Here is a 13,896-nt window from a genome sequence, read left to right as displayed (position 1 = left end):
CGCAATTGCACAGCTAATAACAAATATATCTCACCTTTGTGGAAGGGCTTGCTATTAGAATGGTCCAAATTATACCGGGCCTCAGTCCTTAAGTTCCCTAGTCCCTGCACCTGCTTCAGTCCCACATCCATCCTACCACCTCTGCAACATCAGGAATCTGGGCCCTGTTAACCAGCCTCAAGCTACAGGACATTATTTCTAAGTCCGGTGCTTTAGACTGGAGCAAAATTTACGCTCTTCCTAGGGTTCAGGCGGCATCTTTCTTGGCAGTTATGGCCTTCAAAAAGGACCTAGCGCTTCTTGAAAATGTACCCCGACCCACAACTGATCCCTCCTGGATAGAGGGTAAAATTTCACAAGCCCAACGCCCACAGAAACCTCTCTCCACATTCTATAAGGAGCTGCTCTCCTCCGCCCCTCCAGATCTGTGGTTCCTCTCAGCTTGGGTGAAAGAATTATCCATAACTTTGTCCGAACCTGAGAAAGCTTTCATCCTCACACACTCACATGGTTTTATTTGTTGCATTAAGATACAAGCTAACTCCTACAAATTGCTCACGAGATGGTACAAAACACCAGAATACCTCCACAAGCTCAATCCTGATATCCCAGATCGTTGCTGGAGGTGCGGTGGAGTACTAGTTTCTCTTTCTCATATTTGGTGGAGCTGTGAGAAAATTCGGCCTTTTTGGGTGGAGGTGGAAGCAGCTATAAACAAGGTCTGTAGTACCCAGGTTAGAATCGATGCAAAACTCCTATTATTATGGTGCCCTAATAGCACGCTCGCCCCTTCAAAGTCAAATCTCCCGACCATGCTTATAACAGCAGCCCGCCTACTGATCCCACTGTTGTGGAGAAATGATTCTCCTCTATCCCTCTCTTAATGTGGACCGAGAGAGTCGACCAGATATTCCGGTTTGAAGAACTTGCACACTGGGAAACCCATTCTAGAACATTGTTTGTTAAAACATGGTCCCCCTGGAAGCATTATCGCAATTTCTAGACTCATACGAGATCGACATCTAGTATCCCCTCTCCCTCCTCCCTTCCCCCTCCCATGTCTTGTCTCCCATCCCATATTTTTTCTTTGTATGCACATGTTATTGTGTTTTCTGAGTTGTGTGGCATCTACCTGTGGCCTGATGCGCTTATTGATCAAGCATCTTTCCAGCCTGGTACATAAGTTGTTTGACTTGTCACATGACTATATGCTTTTCCATCAATAAAAAGAAATTTGATTAAGAATATAACTACTATAATACTACCTCCTATGTACAAGAATATAACTACTATAATACTGCCTCATATGTACAAGAATATAACTACTATAATACTGCCTCCTATGTACAAGAATATAACTACTATAATACTACCTCCTATGTACAAGAATATAACTACTATAATACTGCCTCCTATGTACAAGAATATAACTACTATAATACTGCCTCCTATGTACAAGAATATAACTACTATAATACTGCCTCCTATGTACAAGAATATAACTACTATAATACTGCCTCCTATGTACAAGAATATAACTACTATAATACTGCCTCCTGTGTACAAGAATATAATTACTATAATACTGCTCCTATGTACAAGAATATAACTACTATAATACTGCCTCCTATGTACAAGAATATAACTACTATAATACTGCTCCTATGTACAAGAATATAACTACTATAATACTGCTCCTATGTACAAGAATATAGCTACTATAATAATGCCCCCTATGTACAAGAATATAACTACTATAATACTGTTCCTATGTATAGGAATAGAACTACTAGAATACTGCTCCTGTGTATAAGAATATAACTTATCATGCTTCATCCGACTGACATGGGTGTAACTACTCTAATACATACATATACTATATACAAACATACAGTATCTCATTAAACCTTGGCCATGGGAAATCAATGAAATTCCATCCACTTACTTCAGTTTGCACCATTAATACCCGATGCATCCGGAGATCATAGACTATTCCATACACATCTATTCGCTCTTCTGTTTCAATTTGTTTTATAATGCGATCAAGTCCGATAAAAGTGCCCGTCCTGCCCACTCCAGCGCTGTGGAAAAAAATGACAACACAATACATACAACATAAATGGCATTTACCATAAAATTCTAAAATTCTAATTACATGTTTAATTAGGGCAGGTAAACATATCAGAACCAAACTTTCTATTACGATTTTTCACAAACAGAAGGGCAGTTTTTCATTTTCCAATTTTATTAAATTCAATACAGCCGAGAGCTTGGCCCAATGTTTATGAATTCATATATGAAGCAAGACTCCAAGATGATCCCAAGGATATTAAAGGAGTATTCCGGTTGTTTGAAATTATACCCTATCCATAGGATAGGGGGATAACTATTTTATTGGTGGGGGTCCCAGCAGAAGGACCCCCACCAATCAGGAGAATGGGGGCCCCAAACCCCCTGCAGCCCCCCTGAAATGAACGGTGTGGCCGGTGGGGCAGGCATGCAGTCGCTCCATTAATTTATATACGAATTCAGTGAGCGCTGTAATCGTGAATCTCTGGAACTCCTACAGAAGTCCCTGCGCAGGATATACCTTGTACCTGAATGCCTTCACCTTATTTCCTCTACAGTCTCACCTATGTGCTTTCAGGGTTGTGAGTCTATTGGTTCTATGCACAATACTTGGTGGGCTGGTCCTACCACTTTTGCTGCATTTACACCGCCTGAGCGAGCAGGCAATTAATGGGAAAGGACTGTTCCCTCCCGATAACTGTCTGCTCATTACTGGAGATGAAATAGCAGCATTAACTCACTCCCCAAATATGCAATATTATATTTCTTTAGCAGTTCTTGAACTGGATTGGCATCTCATGGGACATTGGACTATTCCAATTCTGATTGTCATGTCTTGGCTTTATTTCACGGTACATCTTAAGTTGCTCTTGAACATTGTCACTGTTGATATGTTGTTAGTCTCTTTTGCTGTTTTGTTATGGTCAGGTTCTGTCGACTGATTAGGCTACATGCACACAACTGTATGTGTTTTGCGGTCCGCAAATTGCGGATCCGCCAAAAAAAGGATGACATCTGTAGACCATCCTTTTTTTTGCGGATCCATTGTAACAATGCCTAACCTTGTCCGCAAAACGGACACACTGATGCGGACAGCACACGGTGTGCTGTCCGCATTTTTTGCGGACCCATTAAAATGAATGGGTCCGCATCCTATCCGCAAAAAAAACTGAACGGACACGGAAACAAAATACGTTCGTGTGCATGAGGCCTTATGTATATTATACCATTTTCCCCCTTCCCTGGGTTGCATTTATTGCTGTAATTTTTTTATGTATGCTTATTTTGAAACTAAGTAAGAGTAGTTAAAAACATGGCTGATTTTTTCACAGCAAATGACACTGCAATCAGATTCCACCTTGTTAGGGTCCATTCACACATCCGTATGTGTTTTGCAGATACACGGATCCGCAAAACACGGCCACACGTCGCCGGCACTATAATAGAATATGCCTAATCTTGTCCGCAATTGCAGAGAAGAATAGGACATGTTCTATTTTTTTCATGAACGGAATTGCGGACCTGGAAGTGAGTATCCGCATTTCCGGATCCGGGCAGCACATCGTGCAGCCCCATAGAAATGAATGGGTCCGCAATTCCGTTCTGCAAAATGCGGAACAGAATTGCGAACGTGTGAATGGACCCTTAACTGAAGAGCAAAACCTACAGAAGAAACGAAGCTGACTACGTACTATTATCAAATGTCATAAATACTTTATTAATTACAAAACATGATATATATCGAGGACATGATCATTAAAAACCAAGTGGACAGAGAGAAACACCATCCTGATGGGACATAGGCTACAGACAATGTTGTCATAAGTTAATGTTTAGTAAAGAATAAATCAATAAATATCACAAAGGTGGGTCATATACTGTATAATAACACAATATATATATGGGAAACAGCCGGTGGACAGAATAATAACAGCAGGTCCAAAAAGAGGATCCAGAAATCACCACCAACTTCTACCCATATGGCCTAGCAACATAGAAGAAATGAGAGAAGACCTACCAAGACAAGTGCCGTATGTCAACCAGCAAGGATGGCGTTATGGGGGTAACGCCATCCTTGCTGGTTGACATACGGCACTTGTCTTGGTAGGTCTTCTCTCATTTCTTCTATGTTGCTAGGCCATATGGGTAGAAGTTGGTGGTGATTTCTGGATCCTCTTTTTGGACCGGCTGTTATTATTCTGTCCACCGGCTGTTTCCCATATATATATTGTGTTATTATATATGACCCACCTTTGTGATATTTATTGATTTATTATTTACTAAACATTAACTTATGACAACATTGTCTGTAGCCTATGTCCCATCAGGATGGTGTTTCTCTCTGTCCACTTGGTTTTTAATGATCATGTCCTCGATATATTGTTTTGTAATTAATAAAGTATTTATGACATTTGATAATAGTACGTAGTCAGCTTAGTTTCTTCTGTAGGTTTTGTATATTTCATAGGAGCTGGTACTCGTGATTGTTCATAGGTTGATCCTCGTATTGTTGCCGCAACATGGATTGTATACGCTGATTTCAGCCTAGGCATGAGGATCCCTTTTGTTTTTTTTTGTTTTTGTATACCTTAACTGAAGAGGTACAATACTCTGAACAAATCCATTGACATACAGGGGAATTTACTTGCACAAATCCAGTACATGTGGACTTATCCTAAAAGGGGCGCAATTCTTGGAAGAAAGCTGCATTCCTTTTGTTCTAGCAAATTGGTGGAATTCCCCATGACCCTGTCCTTCACTGACACTATTTTACATTTCTGAGGATATAGGAAAGTGCATCTTTCGCAGCGGTTTCCACAGATGTGCCAGTTCTTTACCAAGTAGTTTATAAACAAATACTGTTATATTTATGATAATTATTTAAGTCAATTTAGTTGTATTTTGGAGGTAAAACAATGCTGAATCAGAACCCATGGAGGGCCCTGAGCAAAACTTTGTATGTTGGGCACTCTACATTATTTGGGTGGAAGAGATACTAAACTAAACCAGGCTCCTAGTGATAAGAAAAAATTTAACAGAAACATTACAAAGATATTAATATTACAAGATTACAAATAGCAGATTAATCATTCACAACAATAACCCTTGAAAAACTTCCATAGAGTGCTTTACATTGTCTGAACAGTCACTTCAAGAAAATCCTCAAGTAACCCCATCAAACAATTCCGGTAGTTGAATTCATTTTTTTTATTTCTACCATTTATATAGTTCTCCCCAGTATATTTATTTGAGGATTCCTCATCATCTAGGCCTTGCACATACCTGCAGTGAACCAGTATAGGTGAATTTTCTGAGTAGCAATTTGCTGTGTATTCACGGACTAAATTCCTAAACTGTATCAGATCACTGGTTGTCCTGGGAACACCATGGTCTGGCCAGGCAGTAAAGTGGAAATGCCGCACTTTTTTACTCTGTCTGCTTTGCTTCTAAAAGAGAAATCAGAAAACAATATTAACCCCTTTGTGACCAGTACAATTTTCCAATTTTTGCATCTACTAGTATTACTTTCACACTTGCGGCAGCAGGGTCCGGCAGGCTGTTCCTTGCTGTGGCCGGAGATCCAGCCTGCTATATATTTTTTTCAATTAAGATGAGAACAGGGGCGTAGCTATAGGGGGTGCAGAGGTAGCAGTCGCTACCGGGCCCAGGAGCCTGAGGGGGCCCAACGACCCTTGTGCTGCATATGAAGACACCAGTATTATAGAAAGTGCATGTTGTTCAAGTTAGATCTCTGACTGGAGGGAAGGGGTTAGGTCAAGTATTTGGCATGGGGCGGGGGTGCTGTTTCAATTTCTGCCTCAGGCAGCACGAAGGCAATGTGCTTCCCTGCCCCTGGCCACAAAGCACTGAGGGAAGGGGGGCCCAATCTGAACTCTTGCACGAGGGCCCATGAGCCTTTAGCTACGCCCCTGGATGAGAATGGTCATAGTATAGCCATACTCACCTCAATTATCTCAGTCTACCTCACTTTGACGATTTCTGGGTCCTCCATGCTGTCTCTGCATCCCTCTTGAAACAGGAAATGTGACCGCTTAGCCAATCATTGGTCACAGCGTCGACCCACCTCGGCCTATGACTGGCTGAGCAGTCACATTTCAGTGGTGATCTGGGAAGTGTCAGAAGGTGACCTGCATGGGGATTGGTGAGGTGACTATAACTTTTTAAGCCATTCTAATCCTTTTTGAAACATTTTTACTAGCCAGACAACCGGCGCTTGCTTGATTTTTTTTAAAACCAATATTGGCCCTTTACTGTGTTAAAAAATTAAAAATATATAGTTTAACTGTTAGAGAGTTGCTAAAGAGAGACTTTACATACAGTTGTCGAATAAAAATTGACATATTTCCCTAATAAATTTTATTACAAAAACACACTCACTGGCCCAGATTTACTAAGCCTGTAGATTGTGTAAGTTTAGACCGGATATCTAGACCTGCGCCAGAGTTATCACAGGGGCTCAGGCTGGTTGATAGTCTGGTTCAGAAATAGACACTTTTCTCTACGCCAGAATTAAAAATAATGCATCTTAGGCTCCATCCCCTTTTAGCATGTTGGGAAAAAAAGCGTAGAAACCTTAGATGTGCCAATTTGCACCATTTTTTTTGACAGATTTTTGGTGCAGACACATTATTAAACCTGTGCCACTGTCCCTAAATATTAAGAAAATGATAGTTTAAATAAATAAAAAAATTGTAAAAATGTAATATTAGTTTTTTTTAACTGTGTGCCCCAAAAGGTCAGAAGAGAGCTTCTGGGGACTTGATTGAGCTGCCCTAACAGCTTCACTTCCCCATTAGACAGGTAGATAATCATTGAGATCATCGCTAACAAGCATTCGTATGAATGCTCGTTAACGATGTTCTGGCAGGGTAATACTGCCGCTGATTACCTGATGAATGAGCCAAAGCTAATTCATCAGGTAATTGGAATATTTCAAAAGCTTTAAAAATCCTTGTTTGCTGGCGGCAAATTGTGCTGTCTAATCACGATCTGCTGCCGGCAAACAGTGATCAGTATAGGAACGAGCGATGGCATTAGGAATCACTGCTCCCCATACTGTGGAGGAGATTGCGGCATATAATAAGAGTGGTCTCCTCCGCTAGCAATCAGGCGATTGCCAGGAAGGAATACTTCCTTCCAGACAATCGCCTTGAAGATCTGCCTTTCTAATATAAGCCTTAAAGGGAAAAGAAGCCTTGACTATTGTCACTCTCAGGAAAATACTCTAGATGCAGAAACTGTAAAATATAATTTCTGCTTTATTTTTGGGTGCTGGACCTGACCCAAGACTGCACAAACTCTGTTGCAGCCATTATTCTAGAATGCCATAAAATAATTAAATAGAGACCATTAATACCCACCATAAATTGGCGCATCGTCTATCATTAAGGTGTTATGCTGACAATTTCTGACAATGGAATTCGTAAAAATAAAGTGATGCACAGAAGGTTACTGATAGCCATCAATCAGTTAATTCTTGGGAATAAGTACATAGATAACATCATTGTTTATCATGACACTGGCTTTTTACAACCTTGGTTTCATGAATGTGTTTCCTATCATGTCTCCTCCCTCCATATCCCCTCACAGTATACTGTACATGAACGAATACCAGTCATTCTGTTCGTACTCTCTTTATCTTTTCCACAAGAGGAAACAAAAGTTATAATAATATATGCAGGCCTTCAAAAAAAACATTATTCAGCCATCTGTCCATGACAATTAAATTACCATCTTCTTAGAATAAATACCTGGGAATATACATAAAGCACATGTAGAAGCACATTGAGACAATGATGGTGGTTTTAAAAATATGCCTTGTAAATGACAAGCTGTCAGCAAATCTTGCCTGTTTTATTGGATTGTGGATGTAAAGCGTCAGTAATCTTCATTTCTAAACTTGAAAGTTTGTAGCTTTTGTGGAAATAAACAATGACTTCTTGATGTCTTTCTTCAATTCTATTATCTTATTCATGAAATTTAACACGTAAAATCTCAAAACTAAGCACCATTGATCACTAGAATTTAGTAAATTTGTTTCACATTGGAGTTAATTGGTGCACTTAGCTACCGTATGATTCATGTAAAACTCCAGTAAAAACAGATTCTTTCTCAAAATTGTGAATACAATGACACTTGGGTGTTACCATACTACACGTCCCTGCACAGTATGACACTATCCAACCAGTGCCATACTGTGCAGGGCCAAACCCTACTGACAAAGGAAATGGAAATTGCCAGTTGTCAAATTATTTATACAATACCAAGAGGAATAACAGAAGAATTGTGTAACACAGAGGTCTAAGAAAAGGTGCACCAGAGTTGTTACAAGTTACATGTTAGGAAAGTTGACAGAACCTCTATAGTACACCATACACCAGAGCCAGAGCCACCATACACTGGATCCTCTATACCAGGGGTGCACAACCCATGGCCCCCAGAGCCAAGGCTTGTGGCCCCTGTGCTCCTGGACAGAAACAAAGCTGATCGTGTGATCAGCCGTGTTGCTGCCCGCAGCGCCGCACGATGGAGCATTACAGCTCCTGCTCCCGCACTGTAGCAGGAGCAGGTCTGTTCCCGGCTGTCAGTGAGAAGGCAGAAGCAGTGTATTAGCGCTTCTGCCTTCCCCTCAGATAGGTAAGTGGCGCGCTGTGCAGGGTGGACCCAGCTTGGGGGCAGATGAGACCTGCTCCTGCTACAAAAAAGTGTCAGTGTCCCCCAAAGGTCTTTTTATGACCTCTTGGGGGATATTATTTGTAGCAGAAATATATAAAAAATTAAGTTAAAAAAGATAAAAAAAATTAAAATACATAAAAGAAAAAACACCAACACCAACCAAAACAGTCGCCCCATTCACGTGAAACTATACGTATTATATAACAAAACAACCGACACAAAATAGGGAACTAATTATATTAATTTATTTTGGTGGCAGTTTGCATATTTAAAGAATAAGGAGCTATAGTTTGAAAAAAAAATACTTTAAAAAAATGTTTTGTACAGTTTCCCCCAAATAAAACAAAAAAATTAATTATAAGGCCTATGTGTCAAGTGAAAAATTGTTTCAAAAATTATTTTGGTATTCCTAACACATAAAAAAGTTCGAACCACCACGTGCGCTCAATCACAAACAAATAAGTGTTTGTTCAGGCCTGGTTATTAAAGTGTTAACCAATAAGAGCTTTCCCCACTAGTAAGGGAAAATGCTTACTGGTTATTGCATAGCGCCTGTATCTGGCAGGAAATGGTAATAACCAGGGAGCGCCATCCTCTTATTTGCGGCCCCTTGAAATAGAGCAATGTGACAATGCGGCCCTCAGACCAATAAAGGTTGTGCACCCCTGCTCTATGCTACACCACACAGGAGAGCCGACAGATCCTCTATATTATACCACACAGGGGAGCTGACAGATCCTCTATACTACACCACACAGCAGAGCCGACAGATCCTCTACACTACACCACACAGGAGAGCTGACAGATCCTCTATACTACACCACACAGGAGAGCCGACAGATCCTCTATACTACACCACACAGGAGAGCGGACAGATCCTCTATACTACACCGCACAGGAGAGCTGACAGATCCTCTATACTACACCACACAGCAGAGCTGACAGATCCTCTATACTACACCACACAGGAGATCTGACAGATCCTCTACACTACACCACACAGGAGAGCTGACAGATCCTCTACACTACACCACACAGGAGAGCCGACAGATCCTCTATACTACACCACACAGGAGAGCCGACAGATCCTCTATACTACACCACACAGGAGAGCTGACAGATCCTCTATACTACACCGCACAGGAGAGCCGACAGATCCTCTATACTACACCACACAGGAGAGCTGACCCATACTCTATACTTCACCACACAGGAGAGCTGACAGATCCTTTATACTACACCACACAGGAGAGCTGACAGATCCTCTATACTACACCACACAGGAGAGCTGACAGATCCTCTATATTATACCACACAAGAGAGCTGACAGATCCTCTATACTACACCACACAGGAGAGCTGACCCATCCTCTATACTACACCACACAGGAGATCTGACAGATCCTCTATACTACACCACACAGGAGAGCTGACAGATCCTCTATATTATACTACACAGGAGAGCCGACAGATCCTCTATACTACACCACACAGGAGAGCTGACAGATCCTCTATACTACACCACACAGGAGAGCCGACAGATCCTCTACACTACACCACACAGGAGAGCTGACAGATCCTCTACACTACACCACACAGGAGAGCCGACAGATCCTCTATACTACACCACACAGGAGAGCCGACAGATCCTCTATACTACACCACACAGGAGAGCTGACAGATCCTCTATACTACACCGCACAGGAGAGCCGACAGATCCTCTATACTACACCACACAGGAGAGCTGACCCATACTCTATACTACACCACACAGGAGAGCTGACAGATCCTTTATACTACACCACACAGGAGAGCTGACAGATCCTCTATATTATACCACACAGGAGAGCTGACAGATCCTCTATACTACACCACACAGGAGAGCCGACAGATCCTCTATACTACACCACACGGGAGAGCTGACAGATCCTCTATATTATACCACACAGGAGGGCCGACAGATCCTCTATACTACACCACACAGGAGAGCTGACAGATCCTCTATACTACACCACACAGGAGAGCTGACAGATCCTCTGTACTACACCACACAGGAGAGCAGACAGATCCTCTATACTACACCACACAGGAGAGCCGACAGATCCTCTATACTACACCACACAGGAGAGCAGACAGATCCTCTATACTACACCACACAGGAGAACAGACAGATCCTCTATACTACATCGCACAGGAGAGCCGACAGATCCTCTATACTACACCACACAGGAGAGCAGACAGATCCTCTATACTACACCACACCGGAGAGCTGACAGATCCTCTATACTACACCACACAGGAGAGCTGACAGATCCTCTGTACTACACCACACAGGAGAGCAGACAGATCCTCTATACTACACCATGCAGAGGAGCTGAAGTGTTAATAGGGCATATTCACATTTTTATGTGTGTATGTAAGGGTGGGTTCACATCACATTTTATGCCTGTATTTGACATATACGTTAGAATAAAAAACCAATACAAAAATGCAGCACACCACGTTCTTGTATCCTGGTAAAAAAAATATGTTTTTTTTTACAATGCTAAAAAAAAGTATAATCTATGGTGACTAATGGCATTAGTCTGAGTCATCTGTTTAACTTATACATTTTTTGTATAAGTTAAAAGGATGGGAAAAATGTGATATGAACCCAGCCTTATAGTTTTCTTGTAGTCTGCTTTTATCGGTGTACTTACATTTACTAATATGAAATCCCTGGTTGTCCAGTCTGGTAGAATATTTTCATCCGCTATGGACACAGACAGGTTACCATAAACTTTGCTGCTTTTCTGGGGCCAATATTCCTCACATTTCACCTAAAATATTACATAATACAATAAATATAATAATATATATGTGCTCTGTGTTGCTTATATAGTATCAACATATAGCACAGTGCTACTTATAAACATGCTAGTGACATTTAGCACAGGCAGCTATTTGGTAGATCAGTACTTGGCAGGCCTTCTTCATGAGGAGAGCACTCTGGCTGCCATTTTGACAAGCAAGCTAACAATCAAAATGATAAAGAAAAGGATATGTATGAGGGCACCTCTTATTTAAATGATGTTACTGGCTCCTAAAGGGAAACACCAGGAATATTTGCAAATTTGTACTAATCTATGGTTTCATGCACTTCACTGTAGAGATCCAGAAGCAGATCATATCAGTTAAACTGTTGTGTAAACTTAGAATACGGCTGTCCATGTATAATTAAAACATATCTCTGTATAGTCTATTAAATAAGAAAATACATAATAACAACTTCAAATTGTATACGCAAGTCTAAAATGGTAACTGCAGCACCTGAAGAAGGTTTTACTACCCATTTGTACCTTTCCGAGTTCAAGACATTTGGTCAGCATGACAATAGCTTTAACATCTTTTTCCCATATCATGCGCCAGAAATCACTGACAGTTTTTGGTAGAGGACCCTGCGCTGCAATAAACTCTTTCGGAGAACTGTAACCCTGAAAAAGACAAACAGAACAATATAGTGAGAGACAGGTGAGATACCAGGGTTATCAGATCACACACAGCTTTAAAGGTTTGCTCCCCAGAAACGACTTTTTATTCCCAGCCCCTACCGGAGCAGTCATTAAATATCTTGCTGTAATCCACCATGGCAATTATATTCCAGTTAAAGGGATATTCCCGTTACCAAACCTATTTCTTTAAATACTATCCACAGCTTGTACTATATATTCTGTACCCTTACATTTCTGTTCCTCCAGTCCGCTCCTGCTGTGCTCTGATCGCTCTGCAGATTATCATGCCTGTGCTTCCTGTCCCATGTGACCAGATTCAATCTCCCCACCACTGGCCACAAAGCATTGAGGGAAGCCTTTAGCTACGCCCCTGCTTCTAACGTATACAACTTGGTACTTGTGTGGGATCTGTAAGACTCCTTTGTGCAGAACAGGAACGAACTGTGCACGCGCGATCAGGGCAGGCCAATAGCCTAGCGGTCGTAACCAGTGGAAAGAAAGGCAAAAATATTACCCAGGGTGGCTTACATAGGTAATATTTTTTGAGTGAACAGTAGAAGACAGGTAATGACAATATATTATGGACTTTATTCCTTTTGCTGTATAGTTAAATGTAACTTCTATTTCATATAACTGAAATACCCCTTTAAAGTTCCTTAATAGTAAAGTCTTTCAAAACGTTTGTGTCCTGGAACAATGTAAAATATCCACCTAAAACCTAGAGTCAAACATTATGATAACCAATCTCCTGTTCAAAGTGTTCTCTACCACCTACCACCTCCATACACAACAAGTGTCATAAAATTGTAGGAAAATGTAAGGACACATGGAAGAAACATGGACACTATTCAAGAACATTTCACAAGCCATTATTCCCTTATAAAATGGAGACACATATTTGTGTAAAGAGAAGCAGATTGTTAATTGTAAGAAGCTTACAGGAATATAGTTTGCATTAATGTAGTCTTCTGAGAGATTCTCTTCACTGGACAATACAACACGCGAGACATCATCTGATGAGAAAAGTCGATAGAATGAGAGATATTTACACAAAGCAATTTTATTGCACAACCTTTTTTACTTTTTTAATTGAATGCAGCACCTTATTATTTAGCCACAAAACACGCTCAGGAATGATAGAAATAGCTACTAAGGGCAAGATCATTTTACCTTTTCCTGACAGAGTGATTTTCCATTTTTACCTTTTTGTTTTTTGCTCCCTACCTTCCCGGAGCCACAATATTTTTATTTTTTCGTTCACATAGCCGTATGAGGACTTATTTTTTTGCGGAAAAAATAGTACTTTCTAAAGGCAACATTTAATATTGCATAGGGAAAAAAAATGGTGGTGGTATTAGAAAAAAAAAAAAATGCAATTCCACCACATTTTTATGGGTTTTGCTTTTACAGCATTCACTGTCTGGTAAAACTTGTGCTCTTCATTCTCCAGATCAGTATGGTTACAGCTAGAGATGAGCGAATTTCCGCTTATGAAATTCGTTCACACTTCGTTTGGTGGTAAAAGGTGAATTGCGTTATGGATTCCGTGACCACGGACCATAACGCAATTCTATGACGGAATGCATAACGGAATGCCTTTAGAGGACTCCCCTGCATAACGGAAACGGGACGGATCCGTT

At 40.8% G+C, this 13,896-nt stretch overlaps 1 protein-coding gene across 1 annotated transcript in view; it reads right to left on the bottom strand.

The window, feature by feature from the left end:
- Nucleotides 1-13,896, bottom strand: part of LOC120980947 (receptor-type tyrosine-protein phosphatase beta-like) — a 237,948-nt gene that overhangs the window by 15,118 nt on the left and 208,934 nt on the right. The window contains exons 43-47 of the mRNA XM_040410341.1: nt 13,196-13,269; nt 12,104-12,238; nt 11,465-11,584; nt 5,353-5,516; nt 1,946-2,081 (exon numbers count right to left, since the gene is read on the bottom strand). Coding sequence (XP_040266275.1) covers nt 1,946-2,081; nt 5,353-5,516; nt 11,465-11,584; nt 12,104-12,238; nt 13,196-13,269 — 629 coding nt within the window. The remainder of the gene's footprint in view (nt 1-1,945; nt 2,082-5,352; nt 5,517-11,464; nt 11,585-12,103; nt 12,239-13,195; nt 13,270-13,896) is intronic.

The sequence above is a fragment of the Bufo bufo genome, chromosome 10 (assembly GCF_905171765.1).
Source record: "Bufo bufo chromosome 10, aBufBuf1.1, whole genome shotgun sequence".
In the NCBI taxonomy this organism is placed as follows: domain Eukaryota; kingdom Metazoa; phylum Chordata; class Amphibia; order Anura; family Bufonidae; genus Bufo; species Bufo bufo.
Note: the sequence above shows the minus strand (reverse complement) of the source record. Positions and strands in the feature narration are given on the sequence as shown.